Source organism: Trachemys scripta, chromosome 23 (genome assembly GCF_013100865.1).
Source record: "Trachemys scripta elegans isolate TJP31775 chromosome 23, CAS_Tse_1.0, whole genome shotgun sequence".
Classification (NCBI taxonomy): Eukaryota; Metazoa; Chordata; order Testudines; family Emydidae; genus Trachemys; species Trachemys scripta.
This window is the reverse complement of record NC_048320.1, coordinates 7,497,097-7,516,022: the sequence shown is the minus strand read 5'-3', so window position 1 is coordinate 7,516,022 and position 18,926 is coordinate 7,497,097. Positions and strand designations below refer to the sequence as shown.

At 41.5% G+C, this 18,926-nt stretch overlaps 1 protein-coding gene across 12 annotated transcripts in view; it reads right to left on the bottom strand.

The window, feature by feature from the left end:
* Positions 1-18,926, bottom strand: part of TANC2 (tetratricopeptide repeat, ankyrin repeat and coiled-coil containing 2) — a 593,041-nt gene that overhangs the window by 67,077 nt on the left and 507,038 nt on the right. For all 12 annotated transcript variants that reach the window (XM_034755956.1, XM_034755955.1, XM_034755959.1 and 9 more), the window contains 3 exons: positions 13,590-13,821; positions 7,981-8,147; positions 5,207-5,814 (listed from right to left, as the gene is read on the bottom strand). In XM_034755956.1, the coding sequence (XP_034611847.1) occupies positions 5,207-5,814; positions 7,981-8,147; positions 13,590-13,821 (1,007 nt within the window). The remainder of the gene's footprint in view (positions 1-5,206; positions 5,815-7,980; positions 8,148-13,589; positions 13,822-18,926) is intronic.

The following is an 18,926-nucleotide window of genomic DNA, read 5'->3' as shown; positions in this document are numbered from 1 at the left end:
AAATCAGAAACTTGCATTGCTAAAAACGACTCCATGTGGATAAACGTTTCTTGACACAGTGAGGGAGAAAACGTGACATTGCCTCATTTCTGTATATACGGAGCATTTCTCATTATAGGTATTCATGGGCCAAGCTTAATGAATACAAATGCAGCTGAGATTTCCTAACTCTGCTTTGCCTATACAACACAGTTACTGGAAGGAGGTAACACTTTCGATCATACAGCAATTCACTCCCTTCTGGGGATCTCATTGTACAGGAGCAAAGCTGTGACTTCTGTAAATTTCACTATTTTTAATCTGAACAGTTATACACCTCTACCCCGATATAACGCTTCCTTGGGAGCCAAAAAATCTTACCAGGTTATAGGTGAAACCGTGTTATATCGAACTTGCTTTGATCTGCCGGAGTGTGCAGCCCTGCCCCCCGGAGCGCTGCTTTACCGCGTTCTATCCGAATTCGTGTTATATCGGGTCGGTTATAACGAGGTAGAGGTGTACTATGAGAGTCTTTTATTATGAGATGAAAGCAGAACCAGGCTGATGCATACACAAACTAGGCACGTGCGTAGGGTCTAAATGTGTGTGTGGGATGGGGGAGGGTGGGTTTTATTTTATTTTAACCAATTCATGAACTGAAAGAGCTTCACTCACTTGAGTAAGTGGCATTGTGACCGGCACGTGTCATGGCGGGGGTGGGGAGGGCCGGCTGGGCCAAATTTGTGTGCTGTTGCAACCCCATATGCCAGGTTGCAACACTGCTCATTCAGGTGAGGGTGACCCTCTGTTGCTTTTTACAGATTCAGACTAACACGGCTACCCCTCTGACAGGTGAGGGAAGTTTCCCGCATCAGTGGATGAGTGGGCAGAGACAGTCTTCACACACAGCTGAAGCTCGCTTTGCCGTTCCCAATGGAGCCAAGGAGAGAAGGGGCCACTGGTTAAAGAAACCACTTCCTTCTCTAACAGCAGCAAGTGAACAGGCTGGGATGGGAATGTACTGCCATGGCATGTATGAGAGGGAACATCACTGAAGTGTATTTTTTCCCCTTCTCTCCATGTATCAGCTGTCTGTTGTTATTCATGGTCGAAGGTAGGGGCCCAGAAGTTTCTGATTGCTTAGGGCCCAGTTATGGGTTAATCCAGCCCTGGGTGAAGGCCCAAATGCTCCCTTACCCTAAACACCTCTTTACACAACTCCAGTGGTATAACTGGGTGTGTGGGAGCGTTCTCTGACCAGCACAGAGCTGGAATGACGACTCTAGGTCAGTCTCCTCCCAGGCTTGGGGGTTGTCAGGAGAAAAAGGGAATGTCGCCAGCTATTCTACACTGGAGCAATGACCTATAGAGAGAGATTACAAGATTGGGCAATTTAGTGCAGCCCCAGGGGCCAGAGCCAGAATTAAGGGGATGCAAAGGAAGCTACCAACCTACCTCGTCCCTTCCTTATCTTTGCTGAGATCAACATAGGCAAAGAAAAAAGGAGACTCTAGTTGAAAGACTCTGAACATGTTTGATGTGGCTTTAGAGGCAGACAAGGAGTAAGGAGACCTGGGGTCTACATTTGACTCCCAGTGCTTTGCTGACTTCAACTCTCTGAGTCTCAATTTCCCCCCATCTATAACAGAGATGACAGCACCTTCCTTCCTAATTTTGGGAAATGCTTTGAAATCATTGCAGGAAAGGTTCTAAAATAAAAAGTCTATGCAAAAAATGCTTTAGCATTATAGCAATGTTTAGGTCCAGGAGTGCAGAGGTAATGATACATGCACAATGTTAAGTTTGCCCCCCTTGTACATAAACCTTTAAAAATGGTCTCCCTGTATATAGTTTTATATTATATGTCAAATAATACAACTGGCTAACAGTGCTACACTGACAGTCTGCAGTAGTCATTACTGGTTACAATGCTGGTTAAAATATCAGGCAGAAGCTCTTTCTTGTGTCCTATTATTAAACAGTCAGCGCTGAGGGGCTCCCTTGTGGGAGAATCTAGAATGATAGTGTTTCCCTTCAATGCCAATTAGCCTTTGCTTTGGTTAGAAAGCTCACGCTGAGAATTCAGGGAAGAAGGCGGCTAGCAGCACAACAGGCTAAAACAAAAATCTGGAGGGCAGGAGGCTTGTTGCTTGACTGTATGTAACTAGAAGAGCATGTGTTAAATTTGAGTACAATACTTAGCCTTTTTGTTTGTTTTTCCTTTTCTGTACTGCTGAGAGGATGGGACAATGGATGTTCCAGTCTTATTAATGGAAGGAAAAAGACCATCCCAGTTGCAGTGCTCCTGACCCAGGTCCCATTATCTCAATTTCCTCCATAACATCCTCCAAATCTGTTCACTTCTGTCAGGGAAAGTCAATTAAGAGCTGTTTCACATGGTCACACTTCAGTTTCAAAGCTATTCTCATGAGAGAATCAGCCTCAGCAACCACTATCTCTACAGTAGCTCTCTGCAAAGTCAACAAGCCTAGGTTTAGCTGTTTGTTTCTGAAATTCAGCACAGGGGAACTACACAGCGCTTCACACAGCTACCACACCTTTTCAATTCCCTTTTTACTGGGGGAAAAATCAAGCTCACGGTGAGCAAACAAAATGCAAGCAAGTTTTCACACACTTGTCCTATTATTAGTCAAATCAGTGGCAAGCTGTGCGCCCATTAATGTAGTGAAAATACATGGTGATTTTTCATCTTAATTGTTGATGAGGGCTTACCTAGCTCTGAGTGCAACATTCAACATCAGCTCTACCCGGAGAGCGGACAGGAAGACTTACATCACACAATAGCTAACTCTCTGGGGCGCTATCTATTGATGACTGAGATGTACCGTATTTTATTACCTGCCATGAATATAAGGACCTTTCTCAGACCTGAAGAAGAGCGCTGTGTAGCTCAAAAGCTTGTCTGTTTCACCGACAGAAGTGGGTCCAATAAAACATATTACCTCAGCCATGTTCTCTCTCTATCAGGATCTGATAGAATTAGCACACATAATGCATTAGAGGTTTTTAATAGTCCTGCAGTAGGTATGGACTCAGGAACCAGTATTACTTATTGTTTCTGTTTCAGTCCATCAGAGCGCTTCATCTTTGCCTCTGGCAAAAATTACTGTAAGTGAGAGAAGCCTGGCTAGCTCTGGTCTGGGATTTCATATTTACAAAAGGTTTTTTCCTCCCCCTTTACAGTGATTCATGGCTTCATCTGTTTAAGATGGTAAATTCGGGACTAAACTGATGCCTGAAAGCCCACAGAAATGAATCTCTCAATATTACAGGTTGTCTGAGCTCCGAATGGCAAGTTCTGTGACGCGGGAAGGTTGAAACAACTCAGGAATTGGTTTTCCTTCACTATACAGGTAAGAATTAACTTCATGACACTGCACCTGTCAGGCATCTGTACTCAAGGTCAGGGAAAGTCCAATAACTGAGATGATCAACATCATTACAGTACAGGGATTCAAAGCTCCAGATGACGTGTGTTAGTTGTGAAGCCTGTGCAAAACATTCACATTGTGCATAAAGGTTACGAAACTGCATGAAACCGGAACCTCAGCCCAAACTGTTTGTTACCTTTGGAGTGAACCATGGCTGATTTATGATTTCATGCTAAAACCATGTGAAATTTCTGGCTGTACATGGTTTCAGTGCACAGCCTGGTGAAACAGCAGTTTTGATTGAGTTTTGCTTTGAGTTTGTGAGTTCATTCAAGCTTGGAGATCAAAGGGACATTCAGAAGGCATAAACCCATGTGGACCAAAACTAAGGAGAAGGACGTTCTTGAGATCCTGAGAATCATAAAATGGCTCACATTTACACAGCTTTACAAATGTGCCTCATTACTACGGCACATACACAGAGTAAAAAATATTGATGCCTAATCCATCAGATGTGCTCTGGTTAACTACTTTATTTGGGTAGAGAAGGAAGAAAATGGTTTTTATTTTCATGCAAAATGTATGCCGTGACTAGTTATCAACAGCACCTAAACCCCCAGTTTTGTCCCATCTGTGATAAAACAGTAAAGTAATTAGTAGTGGGTGCATTAGAGATTCACATCTTAGTTGATGAAATTGTGTATATCCAGTCAAAAATTGCTATGGTCAGAAAGCAGCTGGGCTAAACACAAGTGGATATTAGGGAGAATGTTTTTTGTACAGCAGGCTAGGATTAAAAATAAATGAGAGACATGCCTTTAAATGGCTTTGCAAATAGCAGACAACTATGGTGAAAACCATGGTGGGAAAAGCATTGCATGGTGAGAAGTATCTAATGACTCTGAGGAAAGATATAACATGTAAATAATTAACATTGATATAAAGATAACCGCAGAGAGGTGGAAGATGCATTGCAAAGGCTAAGTAACAGGAGAGCTGTGCAGAAATCTACTAAAGCAGCCAGGATTTCCACTCGGAGCAGCTGTATGTTATTTTTTCTACTAAATCCTGTTTACCAAGAAGCTCCATACCTGAGGTGGTAAATATATTCTTTACTGTGACACTGATAACAGCAACAACTTGCTTTAATGAGGTGAGTGGCTGTCACCTTGGCTGAATATTCAGTTTCAGCAGATACTATCACTATGTACTGACTGCAGGTTCAAGGAGATGCATTGCAGGGGCTCAGAATATGAATGACTTTCCCAATTTTTATATATCTGTTTCAGGGAACGGGCTACTATAAGTGAAACTAGAACTGTTGGGATGGATGACTAAAATGATGAAGACAACACCTGTACCCAATCTGAGGTTGAAAGATGGAAGATTCATCTTTAAAAGTGTTGTAGTATTCTCATGCTATCAGTGCATTTAAACAAACTATAAAGTCTAATAGTGATTTGATATAACTTATGTTCACAATAGCTATGCCAGGAACACAATAATAATTTATCAGATGGTCACTGTGTCCTTTAAACATGAATTCACACTCCAAAACCACAGTGGGGCCTGATTCTGCATTCAGAAGTCATTCAGTGGGAGTTCCGTGAACAGAATGGCTTTTGAATCGGGCTCATTGTATATAGATGTGTATATGTTGTTTGATTTTCATCTCTATCATCTATCCCAGACAGATTCTATGCCTTTGCAGACACGATGGACTAAAGTCTCCCAGTTAGTCTGTACTGTATTTATCCATATTCAATCCCATGAGACAAGATTATTAGGATGAGCGAGAGTGAAACGCTGCAGATATTTTTACGTCAATTACTTACCGAGGATCACAAAGAAACTTGGTCTTTTCTCCTTCCTCTCTCCAGATAAGCCATTCTCGAAAAGACGGATGAACAAACATTCGTGTCATGTCTCTACGCTTGATAAGAAACATGGAGAGGTTCTCCATCCTCTGCTGAAAGTCATCCCATTCCAGTGTGCCCTCAATGCTACCAGCATTAATGGCCTGAAAAATATGTTCATCTGTTAATGGATGCAGAGATGCCACTGCCACATTCAAGAGAGGCATAACCCGATCAAAGGAAGACTGTGTTGGGAACTTCATATTGCACTGCAATAGGTAAACCTCTGAGAGAGAGACTGGGACTACTTTATAGCTGGAGCTCTTTAGTACCAGGTAGCCCTTCTCTATGAGATCAAAAGTGAGCTTTAGGTATAGATAGGACCCTTGGCTCAAGGTCTTGAGGTGAGAACTGAGTTTGCCAAATGTAGTGTTGTCCATTTTGCCGTTAAGGGAGATGTTGTTCTGGATCTCAGAGCTGCTGTGTATTCGATGAAGGATATATGCCTGGAGGTCCTGATCTATGGCTTCGTTCTCTTCCAGTCTATCCAAAAATATCCTATGGAAGGGCAACAACTTAATTATTTCCTGGAAGAAAAGAAAAGAAATTATTCATGTTGGAAGTGCTTATTATTAATAAAAATAAATATCTGTATTTCATCAGCACCTAGAGAGGTATTGGGCAAATACCTAAGATGACGTGGTCCATGCCCCACGGACCTTACAATCTAAAAAGCACTGTAGTGGGTTTCTTTGTGAAACTAGGTGGCTGAAATAAAACTGAGGAAAGTTTTTCCTAACACACTTGCCAAGGAAAGAGGTTGGAGTATTCACAAAGAGCAGTGCCCTTTAAAATTATAGTCCCATCCCAACTAGCTATCGGACATGCCATCAGCTCTCTTCTGTGTCATGCAGATGTTCAGGTTAGGGCATCACCTGTGGACAGCCAAAACTGGTGGGGTCTAGGACTCTAGGCCTCTCATTGAAACAGATAGCTTAGTACATCTCAAAGAGTGCTGAGTGCAGCAGTCTTCAGCATTATACAGCAGTTGATTAAATAGAAGGTTATTAGTAGATATTTCCTACTGCACAGTGAATTCCATAATACTATATATGCTGTTGATTTGCTCAGAGCCAACAGTGGGTTCTCTTTTCTCAGCCAAAGGGCTGTTCCTGAATGTGTATAGTGTGGGATTGCACATCTACTATATATCACAAAGATATTGAGCGCTGGCATGTCTGATCTGGTAAGTTCAGTTTACACTGCTCATGCAGCACAAAGTGAATGTAAATCAGATGGAGGTTTCCCCTAGAGAATTTTACGCTCTGCCCATATAAAGCTAGGAGAGGCAATTCTGCTGCCCCTGCAGGAAACCCCACCCTATGCAAGGGGAATGAGGGGATACATGAAGTGTGTTGTGGTGGGGTGGGTAAATGGAGGTGAATCTAGATTAGCATAAGGTCTGAGAGAGATATTATGCCAGTGTTGTAAGTTAAAGCAGCCCCTTGAAGCTTTGACTTCCACTGGTGCTGGGTGACTGAGAATCAGGGAGTTGCAACCAGCTCCCCGAAAGTAAAGTTTGGGCACAGAGGAGAATCAAATCTTACAATTCTAAAAAAATTAGGGCTACAAAAGCCCTGACCAATTAAATAACTGAGAGGTTAAAATACCAGGAATGCAATTTAAAATCTGTCATTGAAACAAACATTACAAAATCCTTCTTTTCCAAAATGAAATATTTAAACTACCCTAAAATAAAGGGGAAGTAAGAAAGTGTGGCACTGAAATAGGAAGACTGTGCAACCTGCCACTGTAACAAATACAAAACTTGCTAGTGAGAACTGCAAGTCCCTGCAGTTCTTGATTTACAATAATGGTGAATTACTTCTGGGGTCTGGCTAGGAGAATTACAGCTAAATAGATCGATTGGTATTTTCCTGCCTATTGTCACTACACTAGAGGAAAATTCAGTACAAGTTCTGAGCAACGAGGATGTTCATTAACTTCTTAGAGACTGTTTACATATATTGTATACATTTCCTTCTGTGCATTCATTGAGTTGTGAGTCCAGAAGACACTAGCATTATAATGTATGTTAGCAACAGAAACTGAGCTGAAGTCGACATAACCTAAGACAAAAGCACTTGTCAGCTACATTGTCAGTGTCAGCAACATTCACTCTAAACCTCAGAAACTGCCTAAGATCAAGTGTTTTAATAGAGATAAATAGCTTCTTGGACCCATGTTATGACTTCTTCAGACTATATCAAATAAACACACAGACCCTGAATCAGTCTATTATGGTTATACTCTCATATTGATGGGAGGAAGTTATGCATGAAATCCCTTCTCCTAGCTTCTTCCCATTTAAGAGAGAATACACGGCTAAGCTCCCATTTCGTAATAGTAAAGTCTCATGGACTTTGGGCCTGGTCTTGCAAACACTCTGATGGAGAGTAGTCCTCTCTCATGTGAATAGTCTTCCTGAAATTAATGGAACTACTTGCTGAGCAAGGATTATTGACATGAGTAAAGGGTGCAGGATCAGACTCTTGTTCTGTTACAGTAGCCAGAGACAGAGTCTGGGGGACATAAAGCAATCTGAATCCATTACAAAAAGACTTAAATGCGATAACTTCAAAAAGATCAGTAATTAAATCTATATGACACTGGTTATGATTTTCAATAAGAAAACCCATTATGACAAAAATCCAGTGTTTGTGTGTTTAATAAGAAACATGGTCTTAATATACCTGTAGACTTGTCCTGACCGTCACTATCAACTTCAGCCAGGATGGGAATTTTCCAATCATTTTGCTCAAGAATGATACTATGGTGTCCCCATAATCTGGCTTGTGAAATTCAGCTTCATTTAAACCATCAATTAATATGATGTAATCTTCATCTGGAATCTTCCTCTCTGAGATTACAAGAAAGAGAAAAGGCTTCAGTCCATCGGCCAGCAGCATGGCTACAATGAGTACTCACCACATTGTTTTAAATGGAAGATAAAATCAGATATTGCTATAGATGAAAAGAGATAAAATAACTGTACTTCTCAGGTTGCATAAAATATGTATTTGATTTACAACAACATCTATACAATTGTGACAATACTTCATTAAAACGTTTAAGGCTATTAAACCAGTTACCTTCTCCCCAAACTCAAATATATTTGAGAAATGTGAATCAACATCTCTCAGCAAATTTTGACATGAACATTATTACACGTGCTATCACTGGTGACATTAAACATCAACAGCACCTTGATGTAAACCTGTTGCAACATTTACAGTTGCTATGTATACGTATGCATAGAAGTACATGCCTCTAGCACCTTTAAATAATCTAGGTTGGGATGTTGTACAGGCACACAGTAGACTTTTTAACCAAATAATGCTCGTGCTGGGCTAGATTTTCGAAAGTGCATGCAAATACTAATAAACCTGTGCAAACCATGGTTCACGGGCAATACAGGTCTTTGAGCACAAATCAGTTTGCATGCACAGGAGCTGGTCAGATGAACTTTTCAAAATTCTGCCCTCTGTTCAGTAAAGATGGGTCCAGAACAAACTCCTACCTCATGAACTTCAGAGAAGTTTGGATCTGAATTCTATGGCTCAGGCCATTAAGACGATGACGTTTGCTGACAGTTGAACATGGACATTTTAAAATGTAGGACCCTGGGCAATTTTCATGCTGCTAACAACATAAATACTGAGGAAAAACAGTGGGGTTTTTATGCAGTAAAGATAACATTTCTCGAGCAAATTTTGAAGGCTGAACTTTAAGTTTAGCATTAATAGATGCCAATAAGAGGAACTACATCTCACTGCTACTGCAGTCCATTAAATAAAAATAGGAGTGTCACAAATCTGTCCGTGGCAGGACCCCCCTTTAGGAGTTTTTGGGGAGTGCAAGTGTGTGGATTGAATTGTCCCCATCCCAGTCGGTGCTGAAGGGATGTGTCCCTCTCGTGGGTTGGTGCTCAACCCTCCGGCTGAGACCTCCTTGCTGTTTCTTCTCCTCTGAGGGTCCCATGTGAAGCAAACCAAACTGTCCACAGTCAGCAGACAAGCTTAAATCAAAGTATGAAGAAAAAGGAAGAAAGGAAAACCTATCTGCAGCTTTGGTCAGGGCATTGGCCTCTACCTCAGCCTCTTTCCCTTCTTAGCTCAAGGGATCCATGTCCTCCTCCTGCACTGCCAGAGGCTCTGTTGGCTGTCAGCCTCTCTCTCTGGGAGCTGGAAAGCCCAACAGTCCGTTCCCTTCCCCGGGTTGCCCCTAGCTGAACAGAGTTCCCTCTTTTTAACTCCTCCTCCAGTCCTGGCCTGGTCTGGAGGGGAGAGTCCACTGCAGCCCAGAGCAGCTCCTTAATCTGCTTCCATGCTGGTGCAGCATCACAAGGGGATTTCTGTGTCAACTGGTTCTCTGTACAAGCCAAGGTGACTTATGGAATCAGAAGTTAGAGACTTAGGCCTTGACCTAGCTATAACACTCAGGGGTGTGAACTCACAGCCCTGTGCCCCATAGCTAAGTCAAGGTAACCTCTGCTGGAGACATGGGTAGATCGAGAGAAGAGTGCTTCCCCTGACCTAGCTACTGCTGGTCAGGGTGGTGGACTTACTACCGACTGTGACGGAAAAACCCCTTCCACTGCGGTACAAAGTGTCTATACTTCAGCACTACCGTTGTGCCCGTAGTGTAGAAATGGCCTCATAGTTATCCTCTCCATCCCTGACCCATGAAGGACTATCCCCCTCAGCGCTTTTTAGTGGGGATGTCACATCTATGAATTATACAATTTTTGTTTACTCCCACTGTCTGGGATGTTCACAGGGGTCAACACAACCTTCCTAGCACCAACGACCTCCTTTAAGAGAGAGCCAACTGCTGGTGTTCCCTTTGGTGGCTGCTTAAGACAAGTTTCACTGTATAATATTGTCTAGTAATATATTAAAAAAATTCTAGCCAGGGACATATTTAGTGCACTATTGTAAACGTACAAAAGATAGTTGCATTCTTTCTTCAAAAGTAGACCCTGACAGCAGGACAAGACATTTTCAAGCCATTAGCACATCAGATAACAAGGGCAGAATTTTAACTGCTCAGATTACTTTTTGTACTATGTTGCATTAAAGACAACCAATTTTTGCGGTCATCTTGCTGCAGCTGAAATCTGTAGACAAGAAACAGGCAGGCAAAGAAGGTATAATAGAGGTGGGACACAAGGAACAGGTGTATTTCCTGGCCTCAGTTTTCTAACTGGTTTAGAGCTACAAAAGGTTAATAATAACCATGTCACGCGACAGTATCCACTGACTCCTGCGGCTATTACAGGAGCTATAAACTGAGAGTATGGGTCATGAACATGAATCAGTTCTGTATGGGGACCACTTGAATGAGACATCTCATGTATCAGCTTGGAAAATGGAAAGACTCCTTAATTTTCTCTCCTCCCAAAGGGAATGGACCCTCTTGTACAACACAAAAGAACAGGAGCATTTAATTTCTAATACAGTTAAGATTTTCCTTGCATCATCTCCCTATAAATTACCCTCTTTTCTCTTAGCAGTAAATTAAATCATATTTTATATTTAATGAGCAGTTTAAAAAATATTGCTCCTTTTAATTAGATTATTTGCTATTTTTAACACCTGATCACCCATCTGAAGATTGTGTTATGGCAGTTAAAACTAAATGGCCAAAGACCTGTTTATTTCAGAGGGAACTCCATATATGCTCTGTCATGGCAGCTACAAGGGACTACAATGCTCTTGCTGTGTGTCCCCAGGGCAAAGAGCAGGGCATTCTCAGTAAAGGGTCCTCATGGGAAAGTCTGCAATAAAAGATCCATGGCACGGCCACGACTGGCCCATGTCAGCTGACTCGGACTCGTGGGGCTTGAGTTGAGAGGCTATAAAATTGCAGTGTAGACATTCGAGAGGGCTAATGACAGGGGAGGGTCCCACAACTCAGGCTCCAGTCTGCAACTTTATAGCCCCACAGCTTGAGCCCAAGTCAGCTGACCCGGCTTTGAGACTTGATGTTGCAGGTTTTTTATGGCAATGTAGCCATACCTGATAGCTTGAATTTGTTTCTTCTGGCAAGTCCATCAGAGCCTTTGTCTAGCCACCTTTAGGGTGTGGTGCAAGCTGCACCTTTCTGGAAGTCAGTGCTGCTTAGTGAGTGTGGCTTTGGACTGGTAGTTAGGAGACCTGGTTCTATTCCTGAGAAGTGCTGTTGATTTATATTTGCAATACACTCATGATCCCCACCTGGTTCACAAACCTTCCTTTGTGAAGCACCACCGATGGACTGTGCTATGAAAGTTAGGCATTACAGTTAGCGGGTTAGCTTTTTCTTTTCCCCTTTAATCACTTAATTAAATTTAAAATAAATGGTACAGTGGTGAAAAGAGTTGCCCCTGTGGTGTTTCAGGGAATAAAGAAATTAGTACAAAATGTACCTTCAGAGTAGCTACACATTAAATCTCATCATCGTATTATTATCTCTTCATCCCAAGCTTTTTTTTATTTCTCCATTTACTGTTAATATCTGTACAGAAAAGGTGTTTATTTTGCATTAAAATCATTACATACGTTTTTTCACTTAACTTTTAAGCAGGATTACAGGGCACACTAGGAAATAGTCCTTACGACTCTCTCACCTTGGAGCAAATACGATGGAAGCCTGATTTTTACATCCACATCTCATGTTTCTCATAAAGCTTATATGGGGGATGGGGAGGAGAAGGAAATAAGGTCATTGTTCCCCTAGAAGTTGTTTATATTACTTGAAGCTCAAATACATTTGAAAAATGTGAATCTCAGTTTGTCAGCAAGATTCAGCATTAATAACAATGAAATTACTGTTTAAAGTTTCAACAGCACCTTGTAAAGGATCTGTTGCTATATTTACAAATTCTTGTATATTACATATTTTCTTAAACCAATTTCCATATGATGTTTATTTTGTTACAAAACACTTGGTACAAATTAGTTTGCCAACAATCTTAATCAGCAACACTGAAAGATTGGGGTCTTGATCCCCGGATCCAGCTGAGCTGTGCTCGGGAAAAGGCACAAGAGGGAAAACCTGGCTTCACATAACCTTTGATTTTCCCTGATCTTAGGTGCCAGATGGGGATCAGTTTGGATGGCAGCATAATTTACAGCATCCTCAGAACTGCTCTAAGTTACGTCATCTGGAATGGCCACCCAGGTGTCATTACAACAGCTGTAGATTACTTCTCTTGCTACCAGCCACATCTCCAACAAGGGTGGTTGCAAAGGGTGGAGAGAATGCTGACCTGATGCCACTCAGAGATTTCCCCAAGCCAGGGAAATTCACAGCTGGACAGTTGAGCCGGCTTTATAGTCCCTTTGCGCCTGTACTGAAGTCAGTATTTAGAATCTAGACACTCAGCTTCAAAGTAGCGACTTTATTTGAACAACAAGCTGCTAAATATGACTGGAGTGGTGTTTAGATCACTTTGATCCATCTATTGCATTGGGGTGAAACATACAATCGTGTTGAACAATTTCCGCAGCCCGTATTACACAATGCAGTATTTATATAAACATGGTTTTGAGAGGGACAGAGTTCTGAACTCCACCCACACTTGACTAGTGTCCATGGCTATGAAGGTCAAAGGTTTTACAGTTAGTCACTCTATTAAGAAAAACTAACTGCATCTTTCTTGTATACAAAAGAAAGAGGAGCAGGTACAGCTGACACTGCATGTGGGAAAATGGAAACGTCCTGAAGGGTTTTTGCTATATCTCTGGAGTCAGTAATTAGGATATGGTCTGTTACCCAGTTGCCCAAAGCAGCTTTATGTAAGTTATCTACAGACTTGTATATTGTCAGCATTTCTGTTTGGAGGCTGAGAATTCCCAAGAGCTGATTAAATAATGAATTTCTGAGGGGTAATTGAGTGGAGAAAAAAGTTAGTGACCTAACAAATGAATGCAAACATGCTATTCTAAGCACAGCTGTGCAAGGCAAATGTTGTCAGCATTCATTTTCAGGTCTTTTAATCCGAATTTTGGATGTGAATGAAACCAAATGTGCTCGAAGTCAAGTGCTCACTAACAATAGCACCCCCTCCCTGGCCTTGGAAAACACAACTGAAGGACTAGGTTGGAAGAGGAGTTACAACCAAAACAAGAGTCTTTTGGTGTATTCTCAGCCTCCCTAAGTCCTACCTTCTCTTCTACAACTCTTGAATTTTCCTAGTGCACTAGGGGCTCACACGTGGAATCCATGTGCTCCTTGGTTTGGAGGCCCACACCCAAAGAAAAGCTAAGTTAAAAATTCGCAGGCTGATAAGAGTTAAAAACAGTCTCAATCACAGTACCTTTATGAAGATTTTCCAAGGGCTCTAGGACTCCCCTCCGGAAGGAGGCCATGGGATCCTGAACACAGGATCTCAAGCTGAGCATGCTCTGTAAATGTGGTTCCCGCAGCAGCTGCTCCCTGTAGGCGACAAACTGTGGCGAGCGGCAGAGCAGTGCTGCCACGTTGTGTACAAACTCGGGCACAAGACAGGTGTAGGCATTATCGGCCTGGCAGTAATGATAAGCGACAACCTACCAAAGGGAAAAGAACAAAAATATATCGACAATTAAATTAAACTGCATTAAAGTTCAGCCATTCACAAAAGTAGACAGTGACAACAACTAATTGATCTGTCTGAAGCACTGCTTTGTGTACTGCATGATAGACTTGTGCTCCACTGTTTCCGATCTCCTTGTCAGTAATAAGCTGCGATTGGTTTTTAAACTTAAATTTTATTTGGTGTTTTTAAAATATCACGCTAAGTCTGGAAACGGATGTACGGATACAGCAATACGTTAAAAAGAGGACCTTTCGCACTGCAAAACCTGCAAATTACAGATTCTCATGAACAAAGGGGCTGCCAGACTTACCCTACATTCCATACCCTCTCTCAAAAAAGGTCCTCCTGCAGCGAACTAACTAAAGAAAAATCTCTCCTTCCCCATGGTGTCCCTAAGTCCTAGCCCCAGTCTCACTGCTGCCAATCTTCTCAAATAAACAGAAGTGCTACCAGATCCACCTTCCCTTTTCCATCTTTCCACTGGTTCTCCATTCTTCCAGGATTGGATTAAAAACTCCTCCCTCCATAGACTGTGTGACGCTATATGGAATTGTGAGACACTTTATATTATTATTAATACCAATATTATAAAATTGCAATGAATTGTGCCAGATATGCTGTGTAAGGTATCAGTGAAAATGTTATGATTTGCCAAGTATGGTAATCTTGTTTATATGTTTGTATCACCTTTGTATTGTGAGTTATAGATATGTATGGCATATCTGTATTTCCAAACTTGTGCTATTTTTCTGGGTGACACCCCCAGACAGATTGGCATCATCACTGCCTAGCCTGTTCGATGGCCCATCAGCTGTACGATGAACTCATTGAAAGGAGCCAGGGGATATACCTTATGACTCATCAAGGCATGTACGGGCAGGCTGGTGGACAGAGAACTCTAAGGCTTTTCCATGCCATGTGCTGTGAAGCTTGTGTTTGAGACACAGGAAGTACAAGCCACATGGCAAAAGGAATATAAAGGGCAGCCGCATCATCTCCATTTATCTTCAATCCTTCTTACCTCCGGAGCAACTTTTCTACAAACTGAAGCTCTGAACAAATGATGGAATGACCCATGCAAGCTTTGGATGTGTTCAAGGGGGACTTTCAAGCCAACAAACTCACCAATACTGCTAAGAACCTGATATATGGACTTTGAAGTCTCTGTATGTATCTGATTGCTTTATCATTTAACAACTTTCTTCTTTTCTTTTATAATAAACCTTTAGTTTTAGATGCTAAAGGATTGTCTGGCAGTGTGGTATTTTGGGTGAGATCCAGACTGATACTGACCTGGTGAGGTGGCTGGCCCTTTGGGGTCAGAAGAACATTTTGTATAAGTGAGCCGAACTTCTCACTTTACTGGACCTATGTGCTAACTGGGAGGCTGAGAACTGGAATGGGTGCTGTGTGATTTCATTTTTCAGCTTCTTGGTAACCAGTGTGGGGGATCAGGAGCACAGTTTATGACTGGTTGGTGAGTCTAACTTCAGTGTTAGCCACCAGTTTTGGGAGACTCTGCTCTCCTTTTTGCAGCCTGCCCTGATCTTGGCATTTTCTCTGAGAGCTGCCTAGGCACTCCAGGTCACAAGCTGCTTCAGTCTGTAGAGGACAACTCTCTCTGTTCCCTCCACTGCTCTCTCGTTCTCCACCACACCTGGCCACTCGGAGGCAAGTGTCCTCTTCCTGCCAGTTTCGGCCATCTTGGTCAGCCTTTCCCTAGCATGCTTCCTCATCCACTTTCCACCTCTTTTTAAATCTCATTGACAATATCATTTTTCTATAGTTCTTCATTTTAACTCTATTTATTTTATTCTGCAATGTATTTGGGGGTCCATATTGTATGAAAGACATGATATAGTCCTTTGAGGAGCCACAGATGGATCCTATGAGTCGACACTCAACAATGCTCATGGCTGCTTGTGTAGGGTGGCATGACTTGGGTTTTAATGTCTCTGAACTGCCATAATGAACCCTTGGTTGGCAACAGCCTGTAGAACATCCAAAGATGTGCTCGTTCTGAGATGCTGTCAGGAGTGAACATTTATTTTCATCTGAACTAAGCAGATATGACTTTGTAAGGCATCATTTTTCTCATCCTAACTGCATTTTAAGCCTGGACATCACAAAGTGCATGAAGGGCTACAAATACTAAAAGAGACTTTTCACTTTACTCCCATTTTTGCTTTTGGTAAATGTCACCATCAAAGCCGAAGGCAGCACTGAGTGTTCTTTGCTGAAGTATTTGGTAAAGTTCAATTTCGCCAGTCTCAAATGCTTTCTATCCAGCACCTTTTACACATTGTGCTAATTCTCTGAATATAGATTACACTGAAAAGAAGAAAACAATAAGCATGCAATGGAAGTGAACTGAGAATAAAAGATTACATTTAAAATGTATATTTCCATTATTTTCCTGAGGATTGAGCAAGTAATAGCTATGTGATCTTTTGTAAGTGCAAGTCAAGCCATTCCATGTAAAGTATTAAGGAGTCAAGACATTATGCACTTTATATTAAACAGCAAACGTCAATGGTCACACTTGTATATTTTCTTTTTAAAGACAGCTTCAAAGTAATTTAAACTTGTTTGATGCATATTTTACCTCAAGTGATTCCACATGCTGATGCATGGGATCATGAAACCAATCAGCCATGGTATACCATCTGAACAGTTTCTGCGTACAGTGGAGTTAGTGCTCTTTAGCAATTTACAAGTTTCTGTTTTGAAACTTGAAAAAACAGAAAACGTTTCCAAGTGACTCAGTTCAAAATTTTATGGGCCCTGAAGGCAGAGACGTCGCTCTCTCTCAGCAGGTCAGAAGTATGAACTCAGATCCTTTGTTTCTACCTCTCATAGTGCTAAAACAATTCCTTGACAACTTAGCTTGTGCACCCCTTGAAAAGATATAAAATAGTACATTTTGGAAAGGTTAGTTTCCTAGAACCACCTGGATCTCCAACTTGGTTGTATAACAAAGAAATATGACTATCACAATTTTTGTAGCCATTTTTTTTTACACGTTACAGGGCTAAAAAAAATACCTGATACATAGAAGCTAGAAAACTGACTCTAGTAGACAAATGCCAATAGGAAAGGTGCTGCCACTCCTGACGTGGGGTGAAGGAGCAATTAATTTCTCAGTTAGCGAGAAATGCTTTGTGCATCATCCTCCTGGCTACCAAGAGTGCGTGGTTTGGGCCTCCTATTAAGATACTGCCATTGAATCTTACCCGGACTAGTCACATTGCTCTTGGCTAGTAAGTGTCACAACAATTGAGATCTTCCTTTGCTCATTTTTCCTATTCTTGCCTCTCCAATCTCTCTGCTTCCCTCCCTCTCTCTCCGCAACCACTCTCTCCATTGTGGCCCAATCTTCACCAGTCTCTTTTTCCATTCAGACTCAAACAACCATCAGCACTCACTCTTTCTCTCTTTCACCACTCCATTCTGTTCCCTCTTCAGTCGCCCTTTTCTGGATGTAGGGCTCAGCCAGAACATTCAATCCTGATCGCTAGAGAAGACACTCAGATGTGCATTTCTCCCGGTGAAGAATGGGTTTTCCATGCTCTGTGTATATATGTTATATGCGCTACACCTTCAAGGTCAAGCCACTGATTTGATCTGACCTGTGCAGCACAGTACAATAATTAAATTTTACTTGACTTGAATTGAGTTTTGGTTCAGATTAGAAATGGTGGAGGGATTACAGGAGATTAGAAGGAGGAAGGAAGATTTCTTGGCATAGGTGGGATTTAAGGAGGCATCTGAAGGAAAGAGAGGGTGGTTGGTAGATAAAAACAGGAAAATGTTTCCAAGAATATGGGACAACCTCAGTAAAAGAATAAAGCTGAGAGAGGAAGGAGATGCATGCAGTAGTAAGGAGAGAAAGGTTTGGGAGGCGAATACGGAGCAGGAAAAATTAGATCAGTGATGTACGTAAGAGAAGATTATGTAGCACCTGGGAGGTGAAGACAAATGAAAAAGGAGGATGGGCAGTTAGGAGTGGCAGTAGATAATGGACAGTAAAAGAAGAAAGAGCTAGACAGAACGAACCTCAAAGGCAAAGGAGTTCGAAGGGGAGAAAGGAAACGTTAGGAAATGTCATATTTGAAAGATATTTTATTTAATAGGATGGGCCATTTTAAACAGTTCTCGGGCACTTCATGTGACATGTAACATCTTCCACTTAAGACAGCATTCCTTTGACATCATGCCTATAGACATGATTTGTCTGTTCAATTTTATAACATGCCATCATTGACATGAGGAGTCTGTTCTGTCTTAGGTCTTTTTATACAGCCAAAGTATCTCAATATTGAGGGCCTGCCACCTCTGACACACTTAGAAAAATGTTCAAATCCTTATAGTGCATCCCTGCTTTTAGTACAAGGTTACAAACTTGCGTTTTAATCAAATTTTAGTATCTAACAGGATTTATCTCTTTTTTAATCATACAAAATGGTTTGGAAGTAAATACAGTGTAATCCATTTACCTGCCAAAAGGTCATTCACCAAGAAATATTTTAGTTTTAATGAAATCAGCATCACTGTATTTTATTATTTCGTGACTGTGCATATATGTGGGGACCCTGTTTATAGGGAAGGTTCTTTCATTATTTCTACACAGCTGATAGATGCCATCATGTGCCAGCAATGCCCCTCTGCCATGTACATTGACCAAACTGGACAGTCTCTACGTAAAAGAATAAATGGATACAAATCAGACGTCAAGAATTATAACATTCAAAAACCAGTTGGAGAACACTCCCTGGCCACTCGATTACAGACCTAAAAGTCACAATATTACAACAAAAAAAGTCAAAAACAGACTCCAACGAGAGACTGATGAATTGGAATTAATTTGCAAATTGGACACCATTAAATTAGGTTTGAATAAAGACTGGGAGTGGATGGGCCATTACACAAAGTAAAACTATTTCCCCATGCTTATTTCCCGCCCCCTACAGTTCCTCACATCTTCTTGTCAATTGCTGGAAAGGGGCCATTTTCATTACCACTACAAACAGTTCTTTTTCTCTCCTGCTGATAATAGCTCACCTTAACTGATCACTC